The sequence below is a fragment of the Sphaeramia orbicularis genome, chromosome 14 (genome assembly GCF_902148855.1).
Source record: "Sphaeramia orbicularis chromosome 14, fSphaOr1.1, whole genome shotgun sequence".
NCBI lineage: Eukaryota > Metazoa > Chordata > Actinopteri > Kurtiformes > Apogonidae > Sphaeramia > Sphaeramia orbicularis.
Genome location: NC_043970.1, coordinates 27,054,405 through 27,072,159, shown reverse-complemented (window position 1 = coordinate 27,072,159; position 17,755 = coordinate 27,054,405). Strand labels below are relative to the sequence as shown.

Here is a 17,755-nt window from a genome sequence, read left to right as displayed (position 1 = left end):
TTCAGACAAATCCAGGTCCAGGACAAATCCGTTTATGTTGCTCATCATTGTTGCACATTATTGCTTCATAGAAAGAGTCAAATACCATTTTTATCACTATCACCTTTTCAGGTTTAGGTCCCTGTTTTTGTTTTTGTTTTTTTTGTTTTTTTTGTTTGTTTTTTTTTTCTTTTTTGTTTGTTTGTTTTTGTTCCTGTAGGTAGTCTTGGTTTAGAATTAAGAAAAAAAGGTATCATCAAAACACTATGAACACAAAGTAAACATACTGGAATAAGACAATAATAGAATACAATAAAAGAATTAATAAAAGAATCAGCACTTATACCAATTGCAACAGAACAAAATGCATGCAGCATATTTATGATTTGTAATTAATCTAATAATTTACCCAAAGTAACCATTCTGTAGCTATAAAGCACCTCATATAGCCTTTGTTTTTTTTTTTAACACAATCTATTTTTTAAATAAATAAATAAGTATTGAAATATATATATATATATATATATATATATATATATATATATATATATATATATGTTTTTTGTTTTGTTTTGTTTTTGTTTTTTTGTTTTTTTTTTGGGGGGGGGGGGGGGTTAAAATGTACACAGTTACTCAACACTGTACACTCATGGTCACTGTTGTATACTACCCAAAAACTATACTTTTTCAACAAACAGTATAAAGCAGTGCATGAATGGAATTAATGGAGGTCAAGGTCAAGTTTATATTTAATAAAAATACATAGTTAAATGGAATTTACTGCCCAATCAGCTTGTACTACAAAATAACATTACACTCAAAGATGATTACTAAACAAGCCATGGATCTTTGGGTGTGTATGCATTATATGGACCATCACAGTGTATTTTGTCAGCGTATTGTTGTGAGTTGTCATGTGTATTTTCAATTGTCATCATGTAAACTGCACGCAGGGGGAAAAGCTCCTTCTGCTCTAAAGCTGTTGAGGATCTTAAAAAACAAACCCAGCCCTTCAGTGCTCAGTTTCAACAGTGCAACACCATGTATTTGGCTTTAATACATGAAGTTGTTGTTCTTGCAGGTGTTAGAATGGGTGCCATTTGTACACAAACTTGGGTACTTTGTATAAAAGTTTAGGAGCTGAAGGATTGAGTGTGTGACACGGACTGAAGAACAAAGTGTAAAACTGGATCTATTCTTCTCCACTTGTGTGTGTTTAGCAGAACAAATTCTTTACACTTTACAGCCTTATCACACACATGATGTTAGCAACACATGTTATGGTGCTGTAAACATTTAGGTAACTATGTATCCGCTGTGATTAAATAAATCTAATTTATGACTCAATGCTTATAACATAAACAGTTGGGTCCACATCTGTCTCCTCCCTCCATCTCTCTCTCTCTTTCCATGTGTGAAGATACAGTGTTACATAAGTCTTACGTATTACGTAAGCCTTTCTCTGTCCCGGTGGTGAACACTTTATGGTGGAGTCCACAGCGGCAGCAGGACATGGATACAGAGACGCATCCATCCACGGGAACCACTGCCATGTCCTCTGTGAACTCAGACACCTCAGGTAAATCTGCTGTTTTTGTGCTTGTTTTAAGTAAATACAGGAAGTAACGCACCTGCTGATGCGGAATAGACACATATGCGGCACATGCGCGCTTACAGTGCAGACCACATACTGATATTTGTGAAACTGCAAGTTCTATGCATTTATGAATGAGACATAAAGTAGGGAATTAAATGATTTGTTGATGCGGAGATGAAGACCGATGATGGGCGATGTCTACTGTACTGTGCTGTACTGAACTGTACTGAACTGAGCTGGACCGGACTGTACTGTTGGCAGTACGTTCAGTTCTTTCAGCTACAGAACTCTGCAAAACTCCTTTTAAGGCAAAAAGTGTTCTATAGATGGTGATCATAGGTTCTAACTGAGTGTCAAATACCCATTTGGGAATATTGTTTACCCAGATGGGTAAACACTGTTACAGGGGTATGTCTGTGTTGTTCAGTACTGCTCCCAGTGGGCAAAGAGCATGCGTGCACTTCTGTCACACACCATAATTTGCAAAAGAACACACCTGTCTGTCACTGTAAAAGAGATCTGCAAAGAATGTCAGAGTTTAAATGTGTTCCTACTTTGTGTTTTAAACTCGGCAAATACTCTACTCTCTTCTTCATCATATAAACACATACGTTACAAGTAAATGCAACTATTACGTGCAATAAATTCAGCAGGAAAAAGTAAACTCCAGTCTGTTTACACTAAAAGACATGTCTCTGTAATACACAGCTCTTTTCCCGGCAGTAGAACTGTCTGGTCCATAATGGCGCTGACTGTTGACAATAATTTAAGTCAGATGTTTTTGTTCACACTGGAATTTACAGATTTCATGAGAGGTTCAGACACATGCCACAAAGTTTATGTGACCTTCAGCACACTTTCTCAGCCAAAGCCATTCTCAGATGTCATACCGTACCAGACTGCATGTTTACGCTATGTTTGACTAAGTCTTACATGCTAAACATACTTTTGATGTGCAACATTGAAATATCACCGGGGAAAATGCAGGCGTCACTCTTCCTCATGTTGTTCCACAGAATTAGATTACTCCAATGTAATTATGCAGTTTATTATACTTAGTAACACTGAGCAGATGATATGCTTTAAGAAAAGGAAGTAATAATAGCCTGGCTTTAATGAAAATCCATTGTGTTCAATCTTGCATGTGAAATGGCAAAAATCTGTTATGGTTCAGGCTTATTTTGTTCAGCACTGACACATTTATTGCCTGTGTGTAGGAATTAATAGTTCTTTTATATAATTTAACTAATTGATTTAATCACTAGCTTTGTATACTTGGATTTTCTACAGAAATGCTAATTTTATTAAGCTGTTTGGCTTTTGAGTCTGTCATATTTACCATTTTTACAATATAATTTGGTGATAGATTGATACTGCATATTTGCTGTGTGATGTGTTATGGATATGACACTATATTTGTTTGTGTTTACCACAGAGGTGGTGAATGGAGGGGGCAAAGAATGCATCACCACATTACTGACAGGTCTGGAGAATATTACTCCACTGGTCCAGTCTGTAGAAGAAACACCTGAACCAATTTCCACTGAAGTACAAGGTACCATTCCCTCATGGCTCAATGGCAACCTCCTCCGCAACGGGCCGGGGAAGTTTGAGTTTGGAAACACACAGTGAGTCAAAACGGGACAATGCTGCAGTTTTAGAGCAGATCTAAATGCAATGTAACTGTAACAGTAACTGCCATGTTCTGTGCCACAGCTACAACCACTGGTTTGATGGGATGGCTTTGCTGCACAAGTTCAACATCCAAGGTGGCCAAGTGACGTACATGAGCCGGTTCCTTCAAAGTGATGCCTACAAGAAAAATAGTGACAGGGATCGCATCGTGATGTCAGAATTCGGTACCCTCGCCATGCCAGACCCCTGCAAAAACTTCTTCCTGCGTTTCCTCTCTCGCTTTGAGATGATACGTAAGTGAACAGCAGTTACTCAACTTTGACTGAATTCACTGTGGAAAGAAATGTGATGTAAATGGAACAACAACAAGCTCAGGAAGACCGGGTTTGCCAAACCAGGATGACTAAGGGGGAATCCAGACTGGTGGAAAAATCCTGCATATTGTAGAAACATTATGAAACAGAAGCAGAAAAATAAACTTAGATCCTATGAGTTAAATGTATTGAATATAAACTCCAGCTTGTTAAAACTTTATGGAGGCCAGGACACTGTTTGCCTGAAGTACTGTGCACACAGTAAGGTTACATAATATTGTTGACAGTGGGAAACTAGAGAGGGTAGTGGCCGTTTTCCAGTGTGTTTTTTGACCCAGCTGGACTTATTTTAAACCACAAGGGTGGGGTGGGGATATGAGGATGTGTGTGGAGCAGCATATCAGGGGTAGCAGCTCAGCTCATGTTGCTTCAACTGACTCACAGACGTTGCTACATTTATTTTAAAACTACAGTGGCAGACTGTTATACAGAAATATTTATGACTTGGAGGAAATATTCTGTCATTCACTGAAAAAAACTTTTATAAATTGTGTGTATTTGTTTGTTGTAGAACCCACAGACAATGCAAGTGTGAGCTTTGTGAAATACAAGGGTGACTACTATGTCAGCACAGAGACAAACTTCATGCACAGAATGAACCCGGAAACCCTAAAATCAGAGGAGAAGGTACTGTGATTATCCAGACGTAATAATAGACAGTACATTTATATTAAACTGATCCTTCAACTAGGTCTGAACTGCTTTATTTTAAAGGTGGACTGGAGTAAGTTCATTGCTGTAAATGGAGCCACAGCCCACCCCCACTATGACCCCGATGGTACAACCTACAACATGGGCAACTCCTACGGCAGCAAAGGTGAGCCCCATTACCCACCAGACATATTTAATTAAGAGAAATGTGTCGACTGGCAACTTAAATCTTCAATAAAACCTGGTTCAGTGGATGTGACTATGGTCTGTAACCTGTTCTAGGAGCCTTGTACAATATCATCTGTGTCCCTCCTGAGAAGAAAGATGACTCAGACACTCTACAGGGAGCCAAAATACTCTGCTCTATTGTGCCAGCAAACAAGTCCCATCCCTCCTACTATCACAGTTTTGGTAAGTCATTATTATTATCCTTTGTCTTTGTTATTATCATGAAGATTAATTTTCAGATCTGTTTTACTTGCATTGTGTTTGTTATTAAACGCTTTTTTATCAGCTGTGCTACGCATTCACTTCACAGGTGGTTCCATCTAAAGAGATTAAAAGACAACATTTGCTAATATCAGTTCTTCCAAGTAAAAGGTTCCATCTAGAGCCCCCTTTTTACCTAAAATGTTCCAAGTAGGACCCACGCAGGGATTTCAGAACCCTTCAAAAATGTTCAAATTAAAAGTGTTCATTTTATATTCATGAATTGTCTTAATTTTACCCTGAAAACACATGAAAATTGTTCAATTATGGTGAAAATCTAACAAATTTTGGCCTGAGATTGTGTGGTAAAAGTGTCCCTGCTGTAGACTTCACAGTGTGTGTGTGTGTGTGTGTGTGTGTGTGTGTGTGTGTGTGTGTGTGTGTGTGTGTGTGTGTGTGTGTGTGTGTGTGTGTGTAAGGTAAGTTACCAGGTGTCACCTGATCCAGGATAGACTTAACATAAGCCTTTGTATGCAGCAGATAACTTATAATCTGAGGCTACAAAAGGATGTAGGAGAAGAACAGTGGAAAAAGTGGACCCTCTTCTTAGCTCAGTTACTTCAAAAATGCCACCTGCTTAAACCTACTTAAACAGGTGTAACTTATATATACATTTACACTGTGTGAGAATGCATATTTATTTATGTACTCATTTATTAATTTTCCCAATGAAAGTTGTGACTCCCTGATCCTGCTGTTTGTGTTATGTATGTTTAACCGTGTTTGTAGTAAAATAAGAAAAATAAAGTTTAAAAAAAAACAAAAACATAAGTCTTTGATACAGATAACATCCCAGCTGAAGGCCTGTCCTTTCAAATCATCATCCTTTACAGTGGATACAGCGGATAGACATCAACACCACTGTCTGTAGTTATCAGTTTTGTGTTGTTCATAGTGATGTCCTCTGATGCACAGCTCAACAGTAGCCTTCTCTTTCTTCCAGCCATGTCTGAAAACTATGTGGTGTTCATTGAGCAGCCAATTAAAATGGACCTACTGAAGATAGTCACATGTAAACTAAGAGGGAAGGCTTTGAGTGAAGGCATCTACTGGGATCCACAACAGGAAACTGTCTTCCATCTTGTCAACAAGCAGACAGGAGAGGTAAATGTGGGCAGGGGGCAATATGTATTTATATATCCTCTATGCAAATGTAAGGATTACAGGTTATTAAAAGCACTGCACTTGGTGTTCTGATCCCAGGTCAGCTCTGTGAAGTACCACACAAAGGCCATCTCCACCTTCCATCAGATCAACGCCTTTGAGGAGGATGGCTTCTTGATGCTTGACATGTGCTGTTCAGATGACGGCCAAGCCATCAACAACTACCTGATCCAGAACTTGCGCAAATCAGGAGAAGCGCTAGATGAGGTCAGCAGCCATTAATGTGCACCCACAGACAGGACCAGTCACACTGTTATGTCCAGTTTTGTTTTGTTTTTTTGTAATTAACTGTTCTTATTGATTTTAAATTTCAGTTTTTAAGAATAAACAAACAAATTCAACATTACACAACAAAACATGTACACTACATTCAGGGGTGCCGCTACCAATCATCAGAGATGGGTAGTAACGCATTACATTTACTCCGTTACGTTTACTTAAGTGACTTTTTACATAAATTGTACTTTTAAGAGTACTTTTAATATGACATACTTTTTACTTTTACTCAAGTATATTTATGAAGAAGAAACGCTACTCCTACTCCATTACAATGGTGCACATTCTACTTGTTACTTTTATTTTTGGCCATTCGTTAATGGACGAACCATTTGTTTTGTTTTGTTAGAAAGATTTTTGCTAAAAACTCACATGACTCACATGAGTTAAAGAAATTCGACAGAAGGGGAAGATATGTTAAGATAAAGATATCTAGGCTAACTCGTAAAAGTAAATAGAAAAACATGCACAGTATCTGCCTCCATAAGAACAGACTAGAACAAGAAAAGCACTCGTAGAGCACAGACCTCCGCCAAGGCAGATCAGTGGGCCCCATGCCCCCACTATCCCCCCCCCCCCAGTCACCACCAAAATTTAATCATTTCTTCCTGCCAGTATCAACATTTCCTGAAAATTTCATGAAAATCCGTCTGTAACTTTTTGAGTTATCTTGCTAACAGGCAAACACATATGCACACAAAGCAAAGCGATCACAATACCTCCTGGTGGAGGTAGATATTAAAGTGATGGAACCAACAATGATTATTGTGAGGTATATTTGTAACTAGCTGTAACGTTCCCACATATATTCTATATATTTTATTTTAACATTTCATTTGTTAATTGTTGAATTTAAAAGAACAATAAATAGGATGTTATGCAGGAAGTACTCAATACTTGAGTAATTTTTTCATTAAGTACTTTTTTACTTTTACTTGATTAATTATTTGGATGACTACTTTTTACTTGTACTTGAGTAATATGTTTCTAAAGTAACAGTACTTTTACTTGAGTCTAATTTTGGCTACTCTACCCACCTCTGCCAATCATGGGCCTCATGAAAGCATAATCATTGTGGACCCTTCAGAAACTGACCAAGAAGGGGGGGGTTGCGGTCCATAAACAAGATCACTTACATACTGTGAAAACGAAAACGAAACTGAACATTCTTTTAACGTTCGCCTCCCAACTTCTACACCTCTCTTATACAGCTGATCTTGCACAAAATTTTCATAACTTCTATGTCCACTGGGCCCCCTCCACTGCTCTACGAGGCCCCCACAAATTCTGGGCCCCATGAATTTTTTATATTTACCTCCCCTTATCAGTGTCCCAGACTACACTTACATTACACACAGAACATACCCCTCTGGTCCCCCACCCTTACTCCCCTCCTTGTGGGACACATAATCTGCATCTGACAAATAAAGTAAAAATAAAGTAAAAATCAAAATAACTGAATAAACAGAGTATTAATCAGGATTACAAACTGGACATATACAGTTACTATAGATTAGAGAGTCAAAAGTCATGACAACCGTTTTTTAACATCTTCTGCAGCTTTTTTCCCACATCTCCAGTGTTCTAAGCTTAGCATTATTTATACGGGCTGATGACCACTCTAGATAGATCACCTTGAGAAGGGCTTGTAGCCAGTGTTTTATTGATAATTGGTGGGTTGTTATCTCCATGTTTGATAAAACTCTGATGCTCTAGAAATTGAGTGGTTAAATGTTTTGTTTTGAGTTGTACTATTATACTCAGTTTGCATTTCTCTGCTTTGTTGATCTATTTATCTAAACAAATAATCGCTGTTGATGATTGGAATTAGATTTTGGGTTTGTGGTAAACTGCAGAATACATTTCCAGTCTTTTCGCACTGAGTGAGTGTTAGGGTTAGGAATGACTGACAATGACAAAACAATTGATGTGCATTGCCTCTGTTGTTTCATCCTTTTCAGGTGTACAATACCCTGTGCAGGGTTTACCCTCGCCGCTTTGTTCTACCCCTGAATGTGACCAGTGAAACACCAACAGGCCAGAACTTGAACACCAGACCCTCCAGTACTGCAACATGTGTCAAAACCAGCAAAGATAAGGTGAGCGGAAAACATGAAACCATCTATCCTGTGTTTCAAAAACAAAGACCACGCCATAACATTATATGAGAAAAGGTTTATTGAATGACTGGTTCTGAGGGTTAAGAAGGAACAGACGGATGAATGGTCAAGAGGAAGGGATGAGAGGCATTGAAGGAGACAGGATGAAGAACCTGTGGAGAGGGAGTCAGGATGTAATGAGAGAGAGGAGGGGAAACGGCAAGGGAGGGTGGAGGTGGGGTGGGACACAAACAGAAGAGAAAGAGGTTAGACCCCCTGTGTAGGAAGGCACAGGAATCTGGATTATGTGAGCCTTGATCTTTGTTCCTGAACCTACTGTAATAACTTCATATAATCAGCCAGTAAGAGTAGATCTCTGTGATGACACAAACAGACTTCAGCATCTGGGGAGAAATCACAATGTTCAGGAGGATACCAACATGTACAACACTGCAATCATTACACAATTAATCCTGTCAAATTCTGTGAACAAACTTTTAAAATATCCACTTAAAAAGGTAGCAACAACTAACGACTGAGAAAGTAATAGGAGGTAATAATTAACCCTCTCCAGATTTCACACATAAACTCTAGTAATTTTACTTTAATAGTTGAGTAGCCCCCATATCTGTTTTAATCGTCATCCATTTTCTCCATGTGGAGACATTTGTAGGGTAATTGTTCTTATTTCTATTCTCAGTACATGTTATTTTTAATAGTGTTTTTACTTTAACAATGACTCATTTTGAATAATACTAATGCTTAATACTTAAATTAGTCACAGATTTCAGGAACATTCAGAACTAATTTGCTTCTTCAAGGTTTTTGACCCACAGGGTTCAGTTTCTCCCATCTCCTATGATGTGTGACTAATGTAAAATTTAAAAAGGGTTTGTAATGGATTTTCTTGTAGCTGCAAGGTTGGATAAAATAAAAAAAAAAAAAAAAAAAAAAACTTCCTTCTCATAGGAGCATCTCACTCTGAGGTTAATATCAGAAGCTAATGAATAGAAGACAGACTGGACCACAGGAAAACTCTGATGACTACACGTGACTGTAGACATTGACTCCCTCTTCACTTCGCTGTGTCAACAGGTGTTCTGTCAACATGAGAATCTCCATGGTGACGACCTCCAAGAGTATGGTGGCCTGGAGTTCCCCCAGATTAACTATCGCCGCTGTAACACACGGCCGTATCGTTACTTCTACGGATGTGGCTTCAGACATCTGGTGGGCGACTCACTGCTCAAGATGGATCTGAATGACAAGACATTAAAGGTGTGTGCACACAGAGACATCAACTTTATCACCCAGCACAGATGAAGGATTTAATGTGTCTCATCATGACAGTAAAAACACATTTGTTTAACATAAAACATAGTGTATCTGCAGTAAGTTTATGGCCTGCTTCTTGGAGTTCCCTGCCCTTCCACATACATGAAAAAACCTAAGCATGAAGAACATCACCAAGACTCCTGTAGGAAACAGAACAGAGCAGCTATGGCAGCAGGCTAAATGTTACTAAACATAAGCTCTTTCAGTGTGGTGCCTTGATATGCTGATTGGATGTATCAATGACTGCCATTGAGCCCAGCTAATGTGGCCTGAATGAAGTAATGTACTAACACCTAAGAAGACCAGGTTATAACATTATTTTAATATTACAAATGATTGTGCCCTCACCTGTAAACCATCAGAGGAAGAAGGTACTGCTACATTACCTTAAAATAATATTGTCTTAAATAGGAAAAACAGCCTTTTGTAGACTAAATGTTTGATAAATAACCCTGGTTTTATAAAATAAAACACAAAAATACTTAATTAACACCAAGTAAATGGAGATAAGTGGATTTTTTCCTCTGTTCATTAAAGTAAAATGGATGTATAGTAACTTTTCACACTGGATTAATACTGGAAGTATCAGAACAAGACTGTAGTAACTGCAATATAAAAATATACCTGTATATCTATATATGTAATATACAGTGAACCCATTATTACAGTGAAATAATAAACATAAAAAAAATAAAGCACTTCAAGCCAATCAAGTCCTGCATCATTTTGTAGTAATGGCTGGTTTGTTGTTTGTTATCAAAATATATGGATGTAAAAATGATTTGATATGTTTGAAAAGCATTTTTATTATTTCTCCAATATAAAAGATTCTGAGGAATTGAGCACAATGAGTACAATATGCATGAATAATAGACAGAAAAATGCCTTTACTGTGCAATCTGAGAATTCAGCAAAACCATAGTCGAGTTAATTATTAGCGTCTGTCTAGGGCAGAACATAATCATTGAACCAGTTTAACAGTTCTTGTCTTTAAACTACTACATCTGTGTCCTCAGGTCTGGTACCAGAAGGGCTTCTACCCCTCAGAGCCAGTGTTTGTACCCTCCCCTGATGCCACCGAGGAAGATGATGGTGTCATCCTCTCTGTGATTCTCACCCCTTCACAGGTAAGACTCCAAGAACAAAGATCAATATTTAGAATTTTAGATCATTTATTATTTTTGTTATTATTAATATTTATTAAGGATTGTTTGTAAAAGTGGTAAGTGAGGATGAGGGCAGATGCAATAACAAAATAAGTTATTTTTCATTTAGATTGTATTTACTTTTATCCATATATAAGTGTGTTCTATGGCCTTGTCGTCACTTTTAGCTACAACCAGGCAGCCGAATTGTAAATTGACCTGAATTTGATTCATTCTACCCAACAAGTCTTTCATTCACCCGACACATAATCTCTCATGAATATGCATGAGGCAGAAGAACTCAGTCATAAATATTCATCCTTTAATTTACTACAGATGAAGTTGGACACAAAGCATGAAGTTAGAACGTACACACTAAGTGGCAAACATTAATGTGTACAGTTTTGCTTATATAACAGAATATATGATATTTACTCAGATTGGAGATGTATAATATAGTATATAGTGTCACATGATCTATTTGTCATTGTTGTGGGTTTCTGGGTTCAGTGCAAATGCAGAATATGTTGTACATGGCAAATTCATTGTATAAATCAAATAAAATTTTGTTTATATAGCACCAAATCACAACAAAATAATCTCATGACACTTAACATTTAGAGCTGGTTAAGACCAGACTCTTGAAAAATCAGAGTTTTAAAATAATTTGTTTTGTTTATCATCACTTTTCCACTAAAAACATCTCCCACACATGACAAACAGCCGCCTGAGGGTATAGGTTTATAAGTTTTACAGCAGTTGGAGATGTTATTCTAAAATAAGTTTATTAGCAGTTTGTGGTTGTTGATCATAATAAATCACACTCTTTCTCTGCAGGATAAAGCAACATTCCTCCTGATTTTGGATGCCAAAACATTTGAAGAACTGGGGAGAGCCAACGTGCCTGTAAACATGCCTTATGGTTTTCATGGTACTTTCAACAGTGCTGCCTAAATCAGTGTCCATTACATTCAAATTGTTTAGTACGATGAATTGTCAAATGGAAAACTGCTACGTATAACCACTACATTTCTAATGGTATTGAGTTACAGCTGCACTATACGATATGCTCATAATGGAAGCAGTGCTCTGTTACTGACTGAATATGGATTTATGATTCATATTAACTTTGAAATACGAGGCCTGTTATACTCACTGTATTTACTCACACATAATGTACTTAAACACACATTTAGATTTTTTTTAAATTCTATTGCCATCTTGATTTTTATTTTCTCGCCTTAGTTTGAAAGTATAAAGTAATGATGAATTGAGTTTGCAGCTTGGACTCGAGTTTCACACCAGCAGGACTTTGTACCCCTTCCGGTTCCTGAACCTATTTTGTGTTCACAGCGGATTAAAACTTGGCTGGGAACCTGAGAAGTTAGTTCCCAACTGTAACCCAAAAAGGGTTCTTCCTCGTGAACCATGACATCATCAGTGGGTGTGTCATATTCTAGACAAGCAGAAAATAGAAGAAGAAATGTGAACAGAACATAGAACATTCCATATGCAGAACATGTGGGTGTGTCCATTTGTGCTTTAGAACAAAACTGATGAGAAACAATTAGAAAATGTTTTTATTTTTCTATATCATGTCTTTTCTCTCCCTTGTTTGTTGAAGAACGGACAATCTTTGAACAGTGTTTACAGACTACAAACACACACATATAAGGAAGTGCAGGAGCACAGTGATGATGCTGGGATCTCTCCTGCAGCTCATGTGCCATTTATCATAACTTACAAAGACCAAACACAAGAAATGACATGTCTGCAGCCTCAAAAAGAAGGGTCAACTACATCAAACTATATCAGGTACCAGAAAACACAAACAAATATGACAAAACGATAGAACCTCAATACCTGGACTAAACTGTAACTGTACAGATATTAACTTTGAAGGCCGGTTTTCACTGTGTTTTTCATGTAAACTTGTAATAAATCAGTTAAACTCCATCATCATAAACCAAACCACTGATCACAGCTGATACAGTATGATGTATGAAGGAGTGAACATACTACGGTACATGCTTTGAGTTACTAACACAGTATGATAGATGTTTATCAACCAAATGAAGCCTTGAGACTTTTTCTTACAAAAGTGATTGTGAGCATCTCTGATAATGTGCGTGTTCATAACAGAACTGAACACATCATGTATTAAAGCCAGTGAATACGCAGCAACCAATGAACCACAACAGAAACCTTTTTAATTCAACACTTTTCTACTTTTTTACTTCACCTGTATCTTTTTTATCATTTGGATCATTTTTATACTCTGTCATTAAATCTCTACCTCTATGAAACTGTGTGTGTTGTTCATATCCAACATTTTCACCTCTTTGACGTGGAGACAGGACTTCATCAGTATTTATAATTTAAAGTGTTATGCCTGCTTTACCTCTAATATTTTAGAGAAAATGATTCAAACTCATGTTTCTTTTAATTTTTTATTCTTTTTAATGAGTCTATTTCATTTAAAATGTATTTTACATAAATTCACATTTAATACCCCTGAATTGAAGCAGTAAAAAATATTTACTTATTGATTATTGACAATTATCTAAAACTGATTGGTTTCATACATACATAACTACATTGTAATTATTCTTTATGAAACAATTTGTAATCCTGAATATCACCAACTAATTAGTTTGTAAAATGAAATATGATAAAATAAGGACTTAAGCTAAAATATCCCAGTATCTTCTTTCTTAATCTTTGGAGTCACTATTGGTGATAAAAGGGCTTTTATTTTTATATCAGAGTTCCACAGACCTGTTTCTGGCTGGTGTATTTTTCTACTAGTTTCTTTCTGAACATTGATGAATAATTTTGGCTACCAGAATCTTTTTTTTTTTACCGTTTATTTCTTCATGCATTGCGCCCTGTCCTTGATGAACAAAAGTATCAAGTGATCTGAAGTGTTTCCTAAGTTTTTGAATCACTAATCCTATTCTCTATAATACACTGTTTCCCATGAATTTGAAATAATTTTATTTTCAGACACATTCTGCTTTTTATTCCTATTTATTCCTAGTCCCTATTACACTTTATCTATCAAGAATAAATCACATTGTCCCACAAATTTTAGAGAAGAGGTAAAAATATTTTTGCTAACTTTATGGGCAAAAGTGTATACATGTAAATATTTGTATTATACTAATATTAATATTAACAATATTGCAAATGGAAATCTGGAATGTCAGTAAAACGTATGTAGTTTGACAAATAATAATGGTTGTAGATACTGGTTTTAATGTTCAGCTAATGATATATTTTGTTAAATAAGTCACTTGTTCTTCAGTTATTAAGAAAAATGCATTATTACCTTTGTATTTTTTTATGAACCTCTACATTGTCAGTGAATTAAATAAAAACAAGCTTTTCACAGGAAAATGCAATATGCTGAGGATAATATTATAATAATTAGTGATAAATCACTTTGGAAAGGTTGCATGTATAATTCATTCATTTGGGGAGAACCATAAAAGTAGTTCTAGGTCTTGAAGGGTTAACAAAAAAAGCATTTTAGCCATCACACATAACACAATCTAGTTCATGACTATTAATATCTTTTTTCTGCAGCTGTTTATGTTTTGGATCATTATGAATGTGTACATTAAATATATGTATGCATTTAAATCCATTTTTATTCACATACCAAACACCAAGCCTCTTTCCTATCTGTAAAATATCATCTGGAGGTGCAAATCTGTTGAACTACGACTAGGCAGATGACTAAAACCACAAAAACACTAACAGTTCATCGACGGTTTGTGAGGAAAAGGAGTTGATTTTAATTTTAAATCAACTAAAAACGTTGAAGCCCAAACCAGTCAGAACTGGTGCCTGTATAAACTAAATGCCCGTGACTCAGGGGTTTTTGTCTGTGTTGAGAAGTACACAAGTCTTCCACTAGAGGTCAGCACCTGATGTCATTTCACATCTTCTGCAGTAATCTGCAAACTCAGAACCTGAAACTTCTGACTGACCAGGACCTACTGCTCATTTGAAACATTTCACTCAGACTCTGGACAAAAAAACAAAACAAACAAGAAAAAAAAAAAAGTTGGATGCAAAGAGTAGCTGTTGTTGGTGTGTAACTGTATGACAGGGAGATGTTGGGTTTGTGAGCAGCAACAATAAAGCAGCTGCCCTCAGTGACCATGGTTCACTCTGTGTATTGTAAACGTCCTGAACAGCAGACCTCTCTGCTTTCAGCTGTATGAATCTTAATGGATCCACTCTGTGGCTCATACAACGGTTTCAACAAAGAGGTGAGGAAGGAGCAATGTCCCTGAAGGAGGCGGGCTCAACACAGCAACAGCAGCTATAAGAAGGATCAAACCTGTGACCTGCTGACAATGGGACAGTCTGTAACCGCCAGCCCACCCTGCCACTTTAGAAACTGCTGCAGACACTGGAGACGCTCTACATTGAATCACAGACGGGTTGTTTCCAAGTTTGTGGCCTTAACAACTGCATTTATTTGACACTTGAGACAGACGGCCTTTTTGGGATTGACAAAGCATATGCATGCAAGAAAAAAATGGATTCATGGACAGTCAAGAATGGATTAGGAAAGGAGCAAAAAGCAATAAAACACAAAGAATTCTGGTTTGATATAAGAAAAAGAACAAAGATTGGTAAGAGATCAAAATCACTCACACACTGCAGCATTCCATTTTAGTTTTTAGGCTGCGTGTGTGGTCAGAGAACAGATGCGCATTCCCATAGAGGAGTGAACAAAAGGGAGAAGAAGAAAAAAAAACCTCTCTGTGTGTTCCCGACAGCCGGTTAAAGCAACAGGAACCAAAATCTTTAAAAAAAAAACAAAAAAAAAAAAAAGCTTTAAATCTGTCGTTTTGCTTTTTTTCTAGTTAAGTTTTCAAAGTTTTTCCGAGCGTCTTTGGTGTACAGATCATGCATTACTGATGGTTACAACGAGGACTGCAGGTGGTACATTTTGCTATAACATTGTTGGCTTCTGAAATAAAGGGATTTTCAGAACAATATGGGGCAGCTCTTGTTCTCACTGTCTAAAACTTTACATCGAGTCCTCATCCATAGCTTCTGTTTGGGCATTAAAGAGGCTGCACAGTCAGTACATTAGGAAACCAACATACTGTGAAGCAGAAACTGAGTGGAATGTGGAATTACAAGTCCAAAATAAATCCATCAGAAATAGTTGCAGCCATAAAATCAGTGATTTGATGTGATTCAACATTGATCCACTTCATTTAATGCAACTCATTGAGAAGGAATTTACCAGTTGTTTCCTCTAATTTATTGCACAGACAGATACTGTGTGACAGCAGATCTGGAAACAAGTAAATCTTTTATCACTGATAGTTTAAAGTTTATGTTTGTGATATCTTACAGTTGATCTGTATTTGTTTTTTCATGAAGCATAAGGCAACAAGCAGAAGCCTCTACCTTCTGACTAAACCCTGATCAACAACATGAACATGCACCAACAGGTACAAAGACTCATAGTCAGTTTTATTTCTTTTGGTGCCGGCTGAATGCTCTGCACAGAGCTGGCTCAGTGGTGGCAGATTTATAAAGTCTATTGAAGCAGTCGGTGTCGTCTCAGGTCAGGATTTGTGATATTCTTGTAGGATACAGCATCTGTGATGAGCTGATATGCATAAGAGGCACTGCATTTATTTTTAGAGCCTTTGTGATATGAATAGCCCTGGAAGCTGCTGCCTTTGTGTAATCAGAAGAAATCAGGGGGGAAAAAATGTGCTGCCACAGTCATCACAACCCCGTCGAGACGTATGGTGAAACTAATCCATAAAACGACCAGTTTAAGGCATATGTTACTATAGTAGTAAAAGTTTTAAACCGTAGTTATAAAGTGATTTACACTGACATCAGCAAAGAGGAAATAAAGGGGAAATTTCAGATATAAAATAATATAATATTATTTATATTTATCAACCTTTAACCCTTCATTGACCCAGAGCTATGTTTGCCATGACTTCCAAATTAGATTTTCTGCATATTTAATATTTCCTAAATGATTTATTGCCATTTATTATTAGGAAATCAGGTATTTCTTCACTATTTATTTTACTGGTCATGTAGACATTCATAAAAGCTCAGAGTAAATTCGATATTTTTTTTTTTACATCGAAACAGAGAAAACTGAAGAAGAAGGGACTTTCATCATGAACTGAACATAAAACTTTCACTGGTCCAAAGGGTGACTCCGCAGACTCTGAATGTCAAAATAAGACACATGTGATGACCCTGAAAAGCTGAGAAACTGCATTTTATCAGAATTTTACCTGAAAATTACCTGCATTTAAATAGAATTTATATTCATCAGTTCAGATCTGCACTGTTCCTTTTAAGCTAAAAGCTTTTATCTGTTTTATCCGCTTGTCTGTTTTATCTGTTGATATGTTTTATCTGTTTATCTGATTTTTTTGTTTGTTTTTTTCATGCCTATACTTTTTATTGCTTCTGCTGTAATGCTTTTAATGTGTTATGTAAAGCACTTTGAATTGTCTTGTACATGAAATGTGCTATAGAAATAAACCTGCCTTACCTTGCCTTGAATTATTTCAATGTATTGATGTGATTAATGGTTCTGAGGTTATTAAAACATTTTATATGAGTAGTTGTTTTGGTCTTTGAGGGTTTCATCATTCCACACAGCAGGAAGACAGTGACTAATCCTACACTCCTACACGTAGAATAATATTCCAAAAATACAATTTACTGTTTAATAATCTTCTACTCACTACCTCAATAGTTTTACTCTAATTGTTTTGACTCTACAGTTGGCGGTAGCTGTTCAACACCATTATCAGCTCAGTGTGTGCTAAACCGGACAACAAAAGAGCAGTAAAAAGGACGCAGACGAACCCTAACTGTAATGAAGTACAACTAAATTAAAACTATATTATCCACAAGTATTTTTGCATCCCAACTACAGGTAATCTTCTTCCTTACTGAGCATCTATACTACATTATTCCACCCTGCTCACCCACACA

The 17,755-nt window shown here is 36.7% G+C and overlaps 1 protein-coding gene across 2 annotated transcripts; it reads left to right on the top strand.

The window, feature by feature from the left end:
- The first annotated feature begins 1,439 nt into the window (after positions 1-1,439).
- LOC115432891 (beta,beta-carotene 9',10'-oxygenase-like) lies at positions 1,440-13,044 on the top strand. Of its 2 annotated transcripts, none has more exons than XM_030153969.1 (12): positions 1,440-1,558; positions 3,012-3,204; positions 3,293-3,504; positions 4,097-4,212; positions 4,300-4,402; positions 4,519-4,647; positions 5,669-5,829; positions 5,929-6,096; positions 8,127-8,264; positions 9,360-9,542; positions 10,616-10,726; positions 11,582-13,044. In XM_030153969.1, exons 1-12 carry the CDS (start codon positions 1,492-1,494, stop codon positions 11,696-11,698), a joined length of 1,698 nt encoding a protein of 565 aa, XP_030009829.1. In that variant the 5' UTR covers positions 1,440-1,491; the 3' UTR covers positions 11,699-13,044. The 2 variants fall into 2 exon arrangements, with proteins under 2 accessions (XP_030009829.1, XP_030009830.1); XM_030153970.1 differs by having other exon boundaries at positions 1,448-1,544; positions 3,007-3,204.
- The last annotated feature ends 4,711 nt before the right edge of the window (positions 13,045-17,755 follow it).

Bases quoted from the DNA above. Each gene is read 5' to 3' on its own strand.
- LOC115432891 (XM_030153969.1), top strand. From the start codon at position 1,492: ATGGATACAGAGACGCATCCATCCACGGGAACCACTGCCATGTCCTCT. The intron at 3,205-3,292 runs GTGAGTCAAAAC...TCTGTGCCACAG, and splicing joins TTTGAGTTTGGAAACACACA to CTACAACCACTGGTTTGATG. The intron at 8,265-9,359 runs GTGAGCGGAAAA...CTGTGTCAACAG, and splicing joins TCAAAACCAGCAAAGATAAG to GTGTTCTGTCAACATGAGAA.